At 38.5% G+C, this 18,191-nt stretch overlaps 1 protein-coding gene across 3 annotated transcripts in view; it reads left to right on the forward strand.

The window, feature by feature from the left end:
• Window positions 1-18,191, forward strand: part of CFAP97 (cilia and flagella associated protein 97) — a 47,465-nt gene that overhangs the window by 16,602 nt on the left and 12,672 nt on the right. For all 3 annotated transcript variants that reach the window (XM_082375286.1, XM_082375285.1, XM_082375284.1), the window contains exon 2: window positions 7-1,064. In XM_082375286.1, the coding sequence (XP_082231412.1) occupies window positions 11-1,064 (1,054 nt within the window). In that variant the 5' untranslated portion in view covers window positions 7-10. The remainder of the gene's footprint in view (window positions 1-6; window positions 1,065-18,191) is intronic.

The following is an 18,191-nucleotide window of genomic DNA, read 5'->3' on the forward strand; positions in this document are numbered from 1 at the left end:
TTTCAGATATATGTTTGCCGTCATGGATCGGTTTGGAGATATATCAGAAGGTGAAGTGGACCATTCTTTCTTTGACAGTGACTTTGAAGAAGCAAAGAAATGTGAAAGCAACTCAGTTTTTGACAAGCAAAATTATGACGATGAAGAGAGAATAGATAAAGATACGGAAAATGTAAACTTGAAATTTGGAATACAAAGAAGGAAAAATGATCTTACTGAGAAGGGAATTGAAAGAAATGAGAAAATTCCTCCAGAAGAACACCCCATAGAAAATGATAATGTACAAGCTAGGAATTCTTTGTCCTTGACCACTTCTTCAAGATCAAAATTGTGTAATGCTACAGTAGAACATAAAATACACTTGCCCATCCCAAGTAGCATTCCCAAAATTCTAAAAGGTGAACGTGATTACTCTACAGATGGAGAGGAAAGCAGTGATGATGAGAAAAACCATCATGTCAGATCAAAGTCAGCTAAACCATCTAATAACTTCAAGAAAAGCATAAGTAAAAAGTATACCAGAAGTAATTCTTCTTCCTCCTCTTCTTCTCTGTCCTCCTCGTCTTCAAGTTCCGATACAGACTGTTCAAATACCGGGTCTGATGTCTGTTTATCTGATTCATCTCCATCATTAAAGAAGCGTCTGTCTGGTGTAACCCACTTGCCACCAAAACAGAAATATAAACTGGGAGAAAAATCAACAGGAGCACGGACTTCAAGTACTAAACCAAAAGTCGGTGACTACACCGAGGAATCTGAAGATACTGTGACAGATGTCACTCCTTTATCGACTCCGGACATCAGCCCTGTTCAGTCTTTTGAACTGGGTGCGTCAAACGATCAAAAAATGAAAGTTAAAAGGCAAGAGAACGTGAGTCAAGAAGTATATGAAAATGTTGAGGATTTTAAAAATAATTCAAAATCTTTGAAATCAGCCAAAACAGGGAAAGAAAAACATGAGCCCAGTCTTGCCTCAATGTCGACAGTGTTGGATTCCCATTTAGACCACAGATACAAGCAAAACGTCTTACATGACACAATGGACCTGAATCATCTTTTAAAAGGTAATTTTAAAAACTGTGTATTGAACTTAAACTTAATATTATATTGAGCTTAAATATTAAATGATATGAATTTGCCTTGATTTTTCTAGTAGGTACGTTTTATTGTTTGGGATCATTGATATTATCATAACTTTACCAAATATTCCATTTTAAAATATCTGGAATATCGTTGTTTATATTACTGCAAAGCTACTCAGCTAGGACTAGAAACTACTTCATACTGATTCTGTTTAGTGCCTTACAAACTCAAAATGCCTGGAGAGACCAGATGGATAAAGTAAACAAGAGAAGGGGAGCCAGATGTTTTCCCACGTTTGGTAGAGACACGGGCGTTAAGATATATTTCACTTTCTTCTTTGAGAAAGGCAGCAGCACTAAGGTTAAAATAACCTGACCTGTTTCGGGGAAAGTGGCAAGAGTGCTGGCAAATTAGAGAACTCAGAGTAAACTGTAGGAGACTATTCAGATTTTAAATTAAAGGCGAAAGAGCATTACTTGAAAATAATTACCAAGTTGATGAAATAGCATAATTCAAGTTTTAGTTGCTTTAAGATAGAAGTATTTTAGAATTAGGATAATCCTGATTGCTGTATTTCTGTCTCAATTTATTATTACCCATTATTTAGTTTGAAGGGAACAATATATTCCAGGTGAAATAAAAGCAACTTTGAACTTTATCTTTGACTAGTTAATATAAAACTGTAAAAATATTGAGCTTGCTGGTTAGGTTTTGGGGCAGTTGGAGATAAAATTTTTAAGTTGTAAATAGGACTCACTGTCTTCGTTTGTTTGAAATGTTATTTGAAAGAATAAATCTTCAGCTACATAATTTACATATGGTGGCAATGTAAGGGCATAAATAAATCCCCTATTTAGTCAAATGAGTCTCATGGTCAGATTGATAAAGTGTATTTTGGAGCAGTTTACACTTGTGAATATTCCCTCTTTTATATGTTTTCTTTGCTCTGATCGTACCTATTGATGTTTAGTGTGTCTGAAAAATCAGATTCTTGGCATTGGCTATTACCATCTAGTGGTTAAGCCTCTACTCAATACATCTTTCCTGATAAATGCTCATTCAGTCTCTTAAAACTTTCAGGATTGAGTTTTCTATTCTTGCCCCTCTCCTTCTTCCCCTAACAACCAAGAGTGATCTTTTAAAAAATAAATCAATCCTACTAGTTTCCTTCTTAACTCTTCAGTGGGCTTACTCTTAGGTTAAATCCAAATTCCTTTTCATAGGCTAACAGACTTTATATCAGTGATTTTCACCCGAGGCAGTACATTAGCATCACCTGGAGAACTGTTAAATTATCAAAACAAACTGTTAAATACCGACGCCTAGGCTCTGCCATGAGATTCTGATGCACTTGGTCTAATATGCAGTTAAGAGTGATGAATGATTCACTGCTGCCCATCATATGGATACTTGCCTACATCTCCTTTCCTCTGTCTCTCTCCTTACCTCTTGGTCCAGTCACACTCCTTCCTTACTGTTCTCAGAATACTTTGCATTCATGAGGCATTTTGCACTTGCCATTGGCCTTTCTCTTTGTAGAGGCTACTTCAGTCTGTTTCTAGGGTCTTAGCTTCTATGTCACCTTCTCAGGGATACTCTTTCTGAACATTCTGTGTAGAAGCTGCATACCCCATCCCTGCCTCTCTCTCACAAAAACATATTTCCTTCCATGAGACTCTGGAATTAGTGTAAGCAACATGAGGGCAGCATCTTATTCCTTGATGGAATCCCCAAATCTAGCAAGTATTGGCACATAATAGACAGTATTTATTAACTGACGGACTGGGAGGACTCTTCTGTTGTTCACAGCTCTGATGGTCAGGAAGTGTTTGTCATGTTTCACTGAAATTTGATTTTGTAACAGTTACCCATTAGCTTTAGGTTTGCCATCTGAAATACACAGAATAAGTCTGTGCCTCTGTCTGCATTATAATCTTTAATATATTTGATTAGTGTTCTTCTCTAGGGAATATCTCTAATTTTTTATCAAGCCATTTAGTGTAACAGTTTTCACTTAAAAAAAAAATTGTAATGGCCACTTTGCAGTCTGTAAGATCAGGTGTATGACGAATCGGGTTGATAATTTGTCAGGTTGAGGGCTGCCTTTGTCTTCATCTCTTCTGGATCTCCAGCACCAGTCCCAGTGCTCTAGCATAACAGTTCTCAAACTTTTTGGCCTTAAGACTAAAAGCACTCTTTTAGAAATTATTGAGGACCCCAGAGAGCTTTTGTTTAGTGGGTTATATCTATATAAATATTTACCATATTAGAAATTAAATCAGAAGTTTAAAAAATATTTATTAGTTCATTTAAGAATAGTAATAGTAAACCCATTATGTATCTTTTTTTAAGTTATTTATTTTTATTTTATTATTTATTTTTGGCTGTGTTGGGTCTTCGTTTCTGTGCGAGGACTTTCTCTAGTTGCGGCGAGCAGGGGCCACCCTTCATCGCGGTGCGCGGGCCTCTCACTATCGCGGCCTCTCTTGTTGCGGAGCACAGACTCCAGACGCGCAGGCTCAGCAGTTGTGGCTCACGGGCCTAGTCGCTCCGCGGCATGTGGGATCTTCCCGGACCGGGTCACGAACCCGTGTTCCCTGCATTGGCAGGCGGATTCCTAACCATTGCGCCACCAGGGAAGCCCCATTATGTATTAATATAAGTAACATGTTCTATACAACGTAACTATAGTTCCAAAAAAGTTAGTGATTTTTGCTAGTTTCTAATGCCTGGCAATAGCTGTATTCTCATGTCAGCCTCTGCATACAGCTATTGTGATATATTGTTTTGGTTGAAGTGTATGAAGAAAATCTGGCTTTACAAGGATATATAACTGGAAATGGAGTGTTTTAATAGCCTTTTCCGTTAATTTTAGATTTTTTTTTGATACCACACCAAGATTCCACAAATAGTAGTTTCTTTTTTTTTTTAAGTTTTTAATTATTTATTTATTTATTTTTGGTTGTGTTGGGTCTTCGTTTCTGTGTGAGGGCTTTCTCTAGTTGCGGCGAGCGGGGGCCACTCTTCATCGCGGTGTGCGGGCCTCTCACTATCGCGGCCTCTCTTGTTGCGGAGCACAGGCTCCAGACGCACAGGCTCAGTAGTTGTGGCTCACGGGCCTAGTTGCTCCGCGGCATGTGGGATCTTCACAGACCAGGGCTCGAACCCATGTCCCCTGCATTAGCAGGCAGATTCTCAACCACTGCGCCACCAGGGAAGCCCAGTAGTAGTTTCTTAAATGTTAGTTGCAATGTGCAGTTTGAAACTGATATTAATTTGTAGTCCGTTACATTAGAACTTATTGCTCGGTCTTACATTTTGAATGTATTGTTTGCCCTTGCATGGTTTTGTAACATGATGTATAGGTTATTTGGAAAATGTTGGTTCACTGAGCATATAAATGTTGACATATTTCATAATATACCATACAGAAATCACAGTTGTTAATATCACTACCAATCTCACTAGAAAGCTCTTGGGAAGCTATCAAACTCAGGTTTATCAAAAATTCTAATTTTTGCTAAAATGCTCAGATTTTACGATTGCCAACAGATACTGTCAGTTTTTCTTGAAGTGACAGGTTTCTTAAAATCATATTTGTAATGCAAAAAAATTGGAAGGTAGTTGAAATTAAACCATAAAAATCTATCTGATGTGATAATGCAGACTGCTCCTAATATTTTGTATTAATAATATGCATCTTAATATATTTGCTTTTTCTTCTGTGTCGAATGTCTATTGCTACATTGTTCTTAATAATTTCTACTGTGATTTATATGTGTTTAAATGTAGCAGCCAAAAAAAAAAAAAATGTAGCAGCCAAACATTTGGCATTATAAAGTATCTTACAAAATTTTCTTAGATTAGAAAAGTAAGTATATTGAAAATAAATGTTACATAAGATAAATGAAAATGTATAATATGACTTGTAGGTTCATTTTAAGGGCCCACTGTTCCATTTTTTTATTTTTATAAGTACTATTTGATTCCACAAATTATAAGCATCACTCCATTCTAGGAATGAGAGAGGACACAGCCAATAAAAATCTTGCTTTAGGAAGAAAACATTTGACCCTTTTGGAATTGTCAGGTTTTAAAAAAACCATCTAATGGAAAATAGTCTGTGATATCTGAGCTTTTTGTTCAGTACCATCAATGATTATCTCTTTGTATTATTTAGGGTGATTTTGGATGTAAGAAACAGAAATTCCTAATGAAAGTGTTTCTCACATGACAGGAAGTCCAGAGATAGACCAGCTTGAGGGTTGACTGACTCAGTGGCTTAAAAATGTCCTCAGGGACCCAGGTTCTGTCACTGTATTCCCCCAGCCCTGGTGTTGGCTTCATCCTTAGGCTACCAGGAGATGTCTGGAGCAACTTTTAGTATCCACATGCAGACATGACTGTCCAGAGAAACGGAAGCTGCCTTTACCTCTGGCTCTTAGAGTGGAGGAACCTTGAACTGACTTCCACTTACGTCTCATTGCTCAGAACTGAGTTACACTCCCATTCCTGAAACAGTGATTGGCAAGGTGAACGGGATTATTCCAGGCCAATAAACTCACTCTGGAGTCAGGGTTGGGAGTCCAGAGAGGGAGGTCAACTTCCTCTTAAGGACATAGCTTCATGGGGAGGAGCTAGATGTTGTAAAAAAAAAAAAAAAATCAGGATGTGTTAATAAGTAAGAAGGAGGAAAGTAGTGTCAAGGAGGAGAAAATTTCCCCCCTCTCCTTCTTGAGTTCTTTTGGCTGGCCTAAAAATTAAATTGAGGCAAAACATTACCAGGAGAAAAAAACAAATTTAAATCATACTTATGGAGGTCTCAGAGAAATAAGAGCTAAGAAGTAACCAAGGCAGGCAGCTCTCATACTTTTTAGACAAAGAAACAATAAATTTTGTGAGGAATTGACAGGACAAAGAACCTTAGGTTTGGGTTTTTAATTAGTGAAGAATCTTAACAGGATTTGGGCTTGGAGTAGTAAGTCAGCAAAGAAGAACAGGCTTGTTTATACAGCCTTCTTGGTCCCCAGTTCCCTATCACTGGTGATAAGGTTGGCTCTCTCCCTCCTGGTACAGGGAGGGCACCTTTCACATTGAGAGATTCAGTTCTTGTTTTCAGGGAGACAGGAGGGTCAAAGTGTCCTTCTTGCACCAGCTTTTTCTTAAGTAACTTTAATTCAAAATCATCAATATGGCACTTTGGCATATTTGGGGGTGACCTGCCCAGAACCCCAACAGTAGGAATATATGCTAATTGGGCAGCCAGCTTTATCCACTAGGCCAGAGCTTCTCAAACTTCAATATACATACAAATCACTTGGGGATCCTGTTAAAATGTAGATTCAGGTTCAGTTCATCTAGAGTAGAATCCAAGGAGCTACATTTCTAGCCAGCCCGATGGTGATACCAATGCTGCTGATTCAGGGACCCTAGTCTGAGTATCAAGACATTAAAAAAAACTACCTGGTTCCATTGAAAATAATTAAGGGGTATCCCTCACAACTCTTATCTAATCCATTTCTGAAACTTTTTAGATACAGAAAGCCTATATATTTTTAAGTTGGAAAAATGATAATCCACCCCAAATCCCTTATCCGTTTCCCAAATATAATTGAAGCACTGAAACACTGTTTTAACCTGGAAACTGAGCTAAAACGTAGAAGGAAAGCTTTATTCATACTGTTGCACCGTAGGGAGCCCTGATCGCAGTGACCTGCCAGTAGGCGGTGTTCAGGGCTTTTACAGGCACAGGAACAAAGCAGCGTTCTGCCCGTTGATACATCTGTTATTGGAGTCAGTAATAACCCACCAAAGATTCTTTATAGTAGTAAAGTATTTTAAATGCTAATTATGGAGATCAGTCTATTGCATAAGGTATTTCTTTAGATTTTTCAAATTATAATTCATTCTCGGTTTACCCAGTGAAGCTGTTCAGATCCAAGAATATTTTCATTAAGTTTTCTTCATTTCTTTCATTAAGTTTTCACATGCCCAGTTTCCACGGACATGTGAGATGCGATGTGTGCATGGCCAAGCTATGCCCCTCTGCACTCATATCTCAATAAGCCTTATTACTTCCAACATTTATCCCACTCTGTGGGCCTTTTAGGCCTCTTGGCTCACCTAATTTCTTCACAGCCTTTTCCACTTCCTGGGAAGTTAAATTCACTTAATGAGAGGAAGATGATAGTGATAATGCGTAACACATTTTAAAAAGTATGAGCAGGACCTGCGATCCCATCAGAGACCAGCTGAGTAGGAACACAGCAGGCTCTGCTTCCTCTCAGTTTAAACATTCTCACTAGCTCAAGTACAGCTACAGTAGAGCACTTCATTCGTTCAGACAGTGAATTCTGAGGTAAAAATTTTGCAAGCTATTACAGCAAATACTGGGTGAGACTTTAGATAGGGATGCCTCTGTTAGCTAACACTGTTAACATTATTTATTGGTTTAAAAATGTTTTGTTAATAAGTTTGTGAGTTCAAACTAAAAAATATTAAACCTGTGAAAGGAAAGTTAATAATAAAAGAACATAAAATCAAGTGTCCCAATTATAGGCCATGGAATAATGAAACAGTGTTGAACTTGAATACTCACATAGAGGGGTGAAGAAAATTCTGAAAGCAGAATCAGAACCTTTTAGGCTGGGGCTTCCCTGGTGGTCCAGTGCTTAAGACTTCTCCTTCCAATGCAGGGGGTGTGGGTTTGATCCCTGGTCAGGGAGCTAAGATCCCACATGCCTCGGGGCCAAAAACACCAAAACATAGGGACTTCCCTGGTGGTGCAGTGTTTAAGAATCCACCTGCCAATTCCGGGGGCACGGGTTCGAGCCCTGGTCTGGGAAGATCCCACATGCCGCGGAGCAACTAAGCCCGTGCGCCACAACTAGTGAACCTGCGCTCTAGAGCCCACGAGCCACAACTGCTGAGCCCACATGCCACAACTACTGAAGCCTGCGCGCCTAGAGCCCGTGCTCCGCAACAAGAGAAGCCCCCGCAATGAGAAGCCCGCGCGCTGCAACGAAGAGTAGCCCCCGCTCGCTGCAACTAGAGAAAGCCCGTGCACAGCAACAAAGACCCAACGCAGCCAAAAATAAATTAATTAATTTAAAAAATAAATAAAATAGAAACAATATTATAACAAATTCAATAAAGACTTAAAAAAAAGAAACTTTTAGGCTTCTGGGTGTCATCCACATGACCATAGACAAGCAGTAACTTTTCTGTGCCCCAGTTTCTTCATTTGTAAGATGAGGGTAGTTGATATAGGTTGCTAAGGTCCATTCTAAATTCAGGGTTCTGGAGTTCTGTGAGAATGTGAGAAGGGAAAGTCAGTGGAGACTAGAATTATTAGACATCTTACTTTGGGGGGACTTCCCACTCCCATCCCTAGCCTTCCTTTGCTGTACAAATGTTGAAAGGGTATGATTGGAATTAGTTCTTTGGCCTTGGGCTGTTTATCCCTGAATAGGCAGAGAGGGCATTAAAAAGTGGAGTAGTGGAGGAAACCAAAGTGAGGCATTGGCTTATGGCATGAATGGCTCCTGTTTGGAGAGCAGTGAAGTTGACATGACTAGATTTTAAAGTACCTTTCATCCTTTGTAATGGTAGAATGAGGTCAGTTTAGGAAGAATCCAGAGGGCGAAACAGAGAGGGTTTAGAAATGCACCACTTCAGATTTTACCACCTAGATTCTGTAGGAAATAATTAGATACATTATTAGAGGGTGTATCCTGGGAAGAAAAACTAATATAAGAGAAAGAAACGGGATAAGGAAGCATTGATGAGCAGAGAAACCTGTCAGACCTATTGCTAAACTGATAGCAACATAGGAGGAAATGAAGCAGTACGGTGTTCAAGGGGAAGATGCAGACCCTGTTACCCTTGGTAAGAAAGGGGATGCCCACGCTGGGACTAGTGGCTGCTGGCACATCCCTTGGCAGCACGTTGTTTGCCTTTGCTGGCAGGCTGCAGCAGACAGGGTTCAGATAGGCAGGCAGGAAATCTCAGATACCCTCGGCCCACCACCAGATACTACCGAAGGTTTGAGAAAAGCTCAAATCAACAGAGGCACCAGACTCACGTGAAGAACCTAATAAAGGAGCAAGCTCAACGATTTTAGAGAGGATCTGCAAGGACAGAACTATTTTCACTCGTAAAGCGAAGGCATGATTTGCTTTTCACTTTTTCCTGTCACGTGTGGAGTTTTCCAGGGGCTACATGACAATGACAGCACAACAGAGTGAGTGCAGAAGCAGATATGAGAATCCAGCTGTCTTCTATTAAGGCAGGCATTAAAATATTTGCAGAAATGTTCAACTCTGCTACTCTTGTCACTAAACTTCTTTTTTATAAAAATGTGATGTTCACATATAACTGGTTTATTGTTATTTTCAGACGAATTAATAAATATCTTTAAATTTTTTTCCTTTTAATTTCTAACATGATAAATATTGATAACTGTAACCCACATAAACATTCTTTGGGGTCCCCAATAATCTTTAGATGTAATGAAAGGGTCCTGAGACCAAGAAGTTTAAGAACTTCTATTCTAGAAGAATGGAATTAGAATATAGCATTTGTAGTCTATTAGAGAAAAAAAAATTTATCATCGTCAGTCTTCCAAAAGGGGGAAAAATAGGGAAAAAAGAAGAAATAACAAAAAAAGCATTTTTTAAAGAAATAAAATTGTGAGAAAAGAGATCAAACAATATAAGTAAATGGTTTTATCAGAAGATAATATCAGAGGGGGTTAAAATGTTTTAATCAAATCCACCTGCAAAGATATTTAAAATAGCATAGGAGGAATGAAAATAAAGGCTTGAAAAAGATATGCCGAACAGGTAACAAGGAGAAAATAGAAATATCAATCTTAGTCGTACACAAAATAGAATTCAGGATGTGAAAATTACTGAAAGGGACAAGAGTGTTTTACATTAATAAACTGACCAAATATACTAAAAAGATTTAATAGCCATTGATTTAAAATGTATAATAAAAGCAAAACAGACCTAGATGATCAAATTGACAAAGCCATAATCACTGTGGAAGAAGTTGGTTAGACCAAATCAGTTAGACCAAATAAATAAATAAATAAATAAACTTGTAGACTGCTCTTGGCCGTGGGTATTTTGTTTGTCTATCACACAAAAAATTTTTTTAAGTGATGAAATATCGGTTTCTGTTGCTACATAACAAATTACCCCAACATTTAGGGTATGGAGAGACTCAAAGGCAGGAGTGACTTGACAGCTGGGGGTCTGGAATCATCTGAGTGCTGGTTTACTCACACGTCAGATATCTGGGCTTGGGGTGACTTGAAGACCAGGACTGCTGAGCAGAGGACCCACGTGTGGCCTCTCCCCGTGGCCTGGCTTCTTCACATACCGCAGCCTCAGCGCAGCTGGCTCAGGGCTCCAAGGACAGTGTTCCAGGAAACAAGGCACAAACCTCATCACCTTTTATGACCTAGCCTCGGAAGTCACATAGCATCATTTCTTCCATTTTCTATTGGTTTAAAGGGTTATAAACCTTCCCAGGGCATAGACCCTCCTTCTTAATGGGAGGAGTGCCAAATAACATGGACACGTTTCAAAACCTCTTCAGTCCAGCCTCTGGCCATACATTGATTTACATTCCTCCCCAGTGCAAAAATATGTTCCCCCTTTCCAAAGATCCCTCCAACCTGGAGATTCAGGGTTTAAATCAAGTCCAGGTGCAGCTGTGGCTCCTCGGGCGTGGTTCCTCGGTTATAGCTCGAGTACTTTGAAAACCTTCTGCTGGGAGAGACTAGGAAGCTGAAGTAGTAGTTATACTTTTGAACCCCAGAAGTCCTGACTCTTATATTCTCTTTAAATTTTGCTTGAAAAGTGACCAATTCCATTTTTTTAAATTAATTTATTTATTTATGTATTTATTTATTTTTGGCTCTGTTGGGTCTTCGTTGCTGCGCGCGGGCTTTCTCTACTTGAGGCAAGCAGGGGCTACTCTTCGTTGCGATGCGCGGGCTTCTCATTGCGGTGGCTTCTCTTGTTGTGGAGCACAGGCTCTAGGCGTGTGGGCTTCAGTAGTTGTGGCTCGCAGGCTTCAGTAGTTGTGGCTCGCAGGCTCTAGAGCACGGGCTCAGTAGTTGTGGCACACGGGCTTAGTTGCTCCATGGCATGTGGGATCTTCCCGGACCAGGGCTCGGACCCTTGTCCCCTCCATTGGCAGGAGGATTCTTAACCACTGTGCCACTAGGGAAGCCCCCCAATTCCTTTTTCTAGTTCATCTCTTTCTATCCTGTCTTATTATTGTGGTAAAATAAACCATTGATACTTCCAGGATGCTGGAATCCTTGTGCTTGGGCCCCTGGGCCAGCCAATAAGGGGGGGTGGCCTGTGTCTGTCTCCATTTTTGCCGAGCCTTGGGCTGTATTGTGTTGGTCCACGCCATCACAGGCCTGCCGAGATGCAAAGGAAGGAGACCGGAAGAATGTCACAGAAGTTCTCATCTGACAAGATGTTCATAAAGAAGACAAAAGTTTAGTAAATTTAGTTATTATTCCTTGAATTGTCACCTCTCAATTATAAGAGTTGGATTTTTTTTAAACCTTTAAAAATCATTTTAAAAAGCAAATATCATTGGTTTTTTTAAATAGAGATCATGAATATGCCTACAGGATGGATTTTTTTTTAAGAACTAATATTATGTGAATAAGGACTTAATATGGCTTGGGGTAAATTTTCCATTAATAGCATTACACATAAAATTTTTAAATGCTGTCTGTATCTCAGTTAGCTTAGGTGCAAGTTAAGCTGGTACTTCCAGTAAATGGTGTTAGATGAGTCAAGAAGTGGCTCTAGCTATGATGGACATATTGAAATACTGTAAAGAGTTTGAGCAAAATTGTTTCATTAAAGAAAATTAGGAAAAAGCAATATTTCTTAAATGTGTGACTTTAAATATGTACAATTTATATAAATATGTTTGTATCCCTGAAAGTTTATTCAAGTTAACTTTTTTTAGATCTTAATTGGAAAGTCAATGGATTATATATTGGAGGTTGCTTTGTGCTAAAGCACATAGCAGCCACTTTAGAAAAATGTGCTAGTGATGCCTGGTGTCAGTAAATAACATCCAACATATACTTTTCCATCAAGGAGAGTTAGAATGCTATCTTTTTAAATGAATTAGACTGAAATTCTTCCTTTATTTTTTAGCTATTGCCTTCTTTTACTTTTAAAACCTTTTTTTAAATGACATTAGGAAAATAGCTTACTTTTAATTCCCTCTAGAATTTAATTTTAAAGGCTCTCATAAATGGCTAAATTAATCTGGAAACCTTATTAAATTCTAAAAAATGGATATTTCTTGGAAGAAGATACTTCAATTATATATAGTACAAATATATCTTTTTATTTTATTTATTTTTTATACAGCAGGTCCTCATTAGTTATCTAATTTATACATATTAGTGTATACATGTCAATCCCAATCTCCCAGTTCATTTCCCCCCCCCCACGCCCCCCACTGTCCCCCCTTGGTGTCCATACATTTGTTCTCTACATCTGTGTCTCTGTTTCTGCCTTGAAGACCGGTTCATCTGTACCATTTTTCTAGATTCCACATATATGCGTTAATATATGATATTTGTTTTTCTCTTTCTGACTTACTTCACTCTGTATGACAGTCTCTGGGTCCATCCACGTCTCTACAAATGACCCAATTTCGTTCCTTTCTATGGCTGAGTAATATTCCATTGTATATACATACCACATCTTCTTTCTCCATTCATCTGTCAAAGGGCATTTAGGTTGCTACCATGACCTGGCTATTGTAAATAGTGCTGCAGTGGACATTGGGGTGCATGTGTCTTTTTGAAGTATGGTTTTCTCTGGGTGTATACCCAGTAGTGGGATTGCTGGGTCATATGGTAATTCTATTTTTAGTTTTTTAAGGAACCTCCATACGGTTCTCCATAGTTGCTGTATCAATTTACATTCCCACCAATAGTGCAAGAGGGTTCCCTTTTCTCCACACCCTCTCCAGCATTTGTTGTTTGTAGATTTTCTGATGATGCCCATTCTAACCGATGTGAGGTGATACCTCATTGTAGTTTTGATTTGCATTTATCTAATAATTAATGATGTTGAGCATCTTTTCATGGGCCTCTTGGCCATCTGTATGTCTTCTTTGGAGAAATGTCTATTTAGGTCTTCTGCCCATTTTTTGATTGGGTTGTTTGTTTTTTTAATATTGAGCTTCATGAGCTGTTTATATATTTTGGAGATTAATCCTTTGTCTGTTGATTCGTTTGCAAATATTTTCTCCCATTCTGAGGGTTGTCTTTTCATCTTTTTAGTGTCCGGTCTTACATTTAGGTCTTTAATCCATTTTGAGTTTATTTTTGAGTATGGTATTAGGGAGTGTTCTAATTTCATTCTTTTACATGTAGCTGTCCAGTTTTCCCAGCACCGCTTATTGAAGAGACTGTCTTTTCTCCCTTGTATATCCTTGCCTCCTAGTTGACCATAGGTGCGTGGGTTTATCTCTGGGCTTTCTATCCTGTTCCATTGATCTATATTTCTGTTTTTGTGCCAGTACCATATTGTCTTGATTACTGTAGCTTTGTAGTATAGTCTGAAGTCAGGGAGTCTGATTCCTCCAGCTCCATTTTTTTTCCCTCAAGATTGCTTTGGCTATTCGAGGTCTTTTGTGTCTCCATACAAATTTTAAGATTTTTTTTTCTAGTTCTGTAAAAAAAAAAAAAATGCCATTGGTAATTTGATGGGGATTGCATTAAATCTGTAGATTGCTTTGGGTAGTATAGTCATTTTCACAATATTGATTCTTCCAATCCAAGAACATGGTATATCTCTCCATCTGTGTGTGTCAACTTTGATTTCTTTCATCAGTGACTTACAGTTTTCTGAGTACAGGTCTTTTACCTCCTTAGGTAGGTTTATTCCTAGGTATTTTATTCTTTTTGTTGCAATGGTGAATGGGATTGTTTCCTTACTTTCTCTTTCTGATTTTTCATTGTTAGTGTGTAGGAATGCAAGAGATTTCTGTGCATTAATTTTGTATCCTGCAACTTTACCAAATTCATTGATTAGCTCTAGTAGTTTTTTGGTGGCATCTTTAGGATTCTCTATGTATAGTATCATGTCATCTGCAAACAGTGACAGTTTTACTTCTTCTTTTCCAGTTTGGATTCCTTTTATTTCTTTTTCTTCTCTGATTGCCATGGCTAGGACTTCCAAACCTATGTTGAATAATAGTGGCGAGAGTGGACATCCTTGTCTCGTTCCTGATCTTAGAGGAAATGCTTTCAGATTTTCACCATTGAGAATGATGTTTGCTGTGGGTTTGTCGTATATGGCCTTTATTATGTTGAGGTAGGTTCCCTCTGTGCCCACTTTTTGGAGAGTTTTTATCATAAATGGGTGTTGAATTTTGTCAAAAGCTTTTTCTGCATCTATTGAGATGATCATATGGTTTTTATTCTTCAATTCATTAATATGGTATATCACATTGATTGATTTGCATATATTGAAGAATCCTTGCATCCCTGGGATAAATCCCACTTGATCATGGTGTATGATCCTTTTAATGTGTTGTTGGATTCTGTTTGCTAGTATTTTGTTGAGGATTTGTGCATCTATATTCATCAGTGATAATGGTCTGTAATTTTCTTTTTTTTGTAGTATCTTTATCTGGTTTTGGTATCAGGGTGATGGTGGCCTCGTAGAATGAGTTTGGGAGTGTTCCTTCTTCTGCAGTTTCTTGGAAGAGTTTGAGAAGGATGGGTGTTAGCTCTTCTCTCAATGTTTGATAGAATTCACCTGTAAAGCCATCTGGTCCTGGACTTTTGTTTATTGGAAGATTTTTAATCACAGTTTCAATTTAATTGCTTGTGATTGGTCTGTTCATATTTTCTGTTTCTTCCTGGTACAGTCTTGGAAGGTTATACCTTTCTAAGAATTTGTCCATTTTTTCCAGGTTGTCCATTTTATTGGCATAGAGTTGCTTGTAGTAGTCTCTTATGATGCTTTGTATTTCAGTAATTCAGTCTCCACATTGTGTATTGTGATATCTTTATATGAGAGGAAAAAATGGCTTGGACCTGTGTATCATATGTGACTTTGAAATGAACACCTTGAATAGCACTAATTTTTATTTGTAACGTTTTTCTATAACAAAACGAGTAGCACTAGAAAAATAGGTTTTATTTTGTAAACAGTCAACTGTGACCTCAGACATTCTCTGGTTAATATTTTAGTAAGCTCGCAGCCAGTTCTTCCAAAATCATGTATGAGGGGTGGTGCATGATGAGATTTAAATTGGCATAAAGCTGCATGCTTTGTCTAGCTCTGATTTAGTTTTTTAATATAGTGTGCCAATTTTGTGACTGTAATCATGTGAAAGTCCTGCTGAAATGAAAAATTATGTCTGACCCCCAGATCAAAGAATTTATGTTAAAATAAAGTGTGAATAAATCTAAAAACAAAAAACAAAAAAAGCTGAATTCTCTTAGCTTTTGCTTGTCTGTAAAGCTTTTTTTGTTTTGTTTTTCTTCTCTCTTTTTCTTTTTTAATTTTATTTAAAAAACCTTTGGTGCAATATTAAAAAGCAATACAGCCAGCTGGAGTGACAATGAACAGAAAGATATGGGAGGGGTAGGGAAGATCCAGGGACCCCCTCCCAGCTGCTCCCAGGGGCTGGAGGCCAGGGACAGGCTGCATTGGGTCTCCGTTGCTGCGCATGGGCTTTCTCTAGTTGCGGTGAGCAGGGGCTACTCTTCGTTGCGGTGTGCAAGCTTCTCACTGCGGTGGCTCCTCTCTTTGCTGAGCACGGACTCTAGGCACACGGGCTGCAGTAGTTGTGGCTTGTGGGCTCTAGAGCGCAGGTTCAGTAGTTGCGGCGCATGGGCTTAGTTGCTCTGCGGCATGTGGGATCTTCCCGGACCAGGGATCGAACCCGGGTCCCATGCATTGGCAGGTGGATTCTTAACCACTGCGCCACCAGGGAAGCCCTGATTTTATTGATTTGAGTCCTCTCCCTTGAATCTTTTCTTGATGAGTCTGGCTAAAGGTTTATCCATTTTTTTTATCTTCTCAAAGAACCAGCTTCTGGTTTTATTGACCTTTCCTATTGTTTTCTGTGTTTCTATTTCATTTATTTATGCTCTGATCTTTATGATTTCTTTCCCTCTACTATCTTTGGGTTTTGTTTGTTCTTCTTTCTATAGTTCCTTTAGGTGTAAGGTTAGATGGTTTATTTGAGATTTTTCTTGTTTCTTGAGGTAGGCTTGTATTGCTATTAACTTCCCTCTTAGAACTGCTTTTGCTGCATCCCGTAGGTTTTGGATGGTTGTGTTTTTGTTGTCATTTGTCTCTAGGTATTTTTTTATTTCCTCTTTGATTTCTTCAGTGATCTCTTGGTTATTTAGTAATGTTTAGCCTCCACGTGTTTGTGTTTTTTACATTTTTTTCCCTGTAATTGATTTCTAATCTTATAGCGTTGTGGTCGGAAAAGATGCTTGCTATGATTTTAGTTTTCTTTAATTTCCCGAGGCTTGATTTATGACCCAAGATGTGATCTATCCTGGAGAATGTTCCTTGTGCACTTGAGAAGAAAGTGTAATCTGCTGTTTTCGGATGGAATGTCCTATAAATATCAATTAAATCTATCTGGTGTATTGTGTCATTTAAAGCTTTCGTTTCCTTATTAATTTTCTGTCTGGATGATCTGTCCATTGGTATAAGTGAGGTGTTAAAGTCCCCCACTATTATTGCATTACTGTCAATTTCCTCTTTTATAGTTGTTAGCATTTGCCTTATTTATTGAGGTGCCCCTGTGTTGGGTGCATATATATTTATAATTTTTATATATTCTTGGATTGATCCCTTGATGATTATGTAGTGTCCTTCCTTGTCTCTTGTAACATTCTTTATTTTAAAGTCTATTTTATCTGATATGAGTATTGCTACTCCAGCTTTCTTTTGATTTCCACTTGTATGGAATATCTTTTTCCATCCCCTTACTTTCAGTCTGTATGTGTCCCTAGGTCTGAAGTGGGTCTCTTGTAGCCAGCATATATACTGGTCTTGTTTTTGTATCCATTCAGCGAGCCTGTGTCTTTTGGTTGGAGCATTTAATCCATTCACATTTAAGGTAATTAATTATTGATATATATGTTCCTGTGACCATTTTCTGAATTGTTTTGTGTTTGTTTTTGTAGGTCCTTTTCTCCTCTTGTGTTTCCCGCTTAGAGAAGTTCCTTTAGCATTTGTTGTAGAGCTGGTTTGGTGGTGCTGAGTCCTCTTAGCTTTTGCTTGTTTGTAAAGCTTTTGATTTCTCCCTCAAATCTGAATGAGATCCTTGCCGGGTAGAGTATTGTTGGTTGTAGGTTCTTGCCTTTCACCTCTTTAAATATATCGTGCCACTCCCTTCTGGCTTGTAGAGTTTCTGCTGAGAAATCAGCTGTTAACCTTATGGGAGTTCCCTTGTACGTTATTTGTCATTTTTCCCTTGTTGCTTTTAATAATTTTGCTTTGTCTTTAACTTTTGTCAGTTTGCTTACTGTGTGTCTCGGCGTGTTTCTCCTTGGGTTTATCCTGCCTGGGACTCTCTGCGCTTCCCGGACTTGGGTGGCTATTTCCTTTCCCATGTTAGGGAAATTTTCAACTATAATCTCTTCACCTATTTTCTCGGGTCCTTTCTCTCTCTCTTCTCCTTCTGGGACCCCTCTAGTGAGAATGTTGTTGCGTTTAATGTTGTCCCAGAGGTCTCTTAGGCTGTCTTCATTTCTTTTCATTCTTTTTTCTCTATTCTGTTCCACAGCAGTGATTTCCACCATTCTGTCTTCCAGGTCACTTATCCGTTCTTCTGCCTCAGTTATTCTGCTATTGATTCCTTTTAGTGTATTTTTCATTTCAGTTATTGTATTGTTCATCTCTGTCTGTTCTTTAATTCTTCTAGGTGTTTGTTCTTTAATTCTGCTAGGTCTTTGTTAAACATTTCTTGCATCTTCTTGGTCTTTGCCTCCATTCTTTTTCTGAGGTCCTGGATCATCATCACTATCATTATTCTGAATCCTTTTTCTGGAAGGTTGCCTATCGCAA

This window comes from Balaenoptera borealis (assembly GCF_965194805.1).
Source record: "Balaenoptera borealis genome assembly, chromosome: 21".
NCBI classification, from domain to species: Eukaryota; Metazoa; Chordata; class Mammalia; order Artiodactyla; family Balaenopteridae; genus Balaenoptera; species Balaenoptera borealis.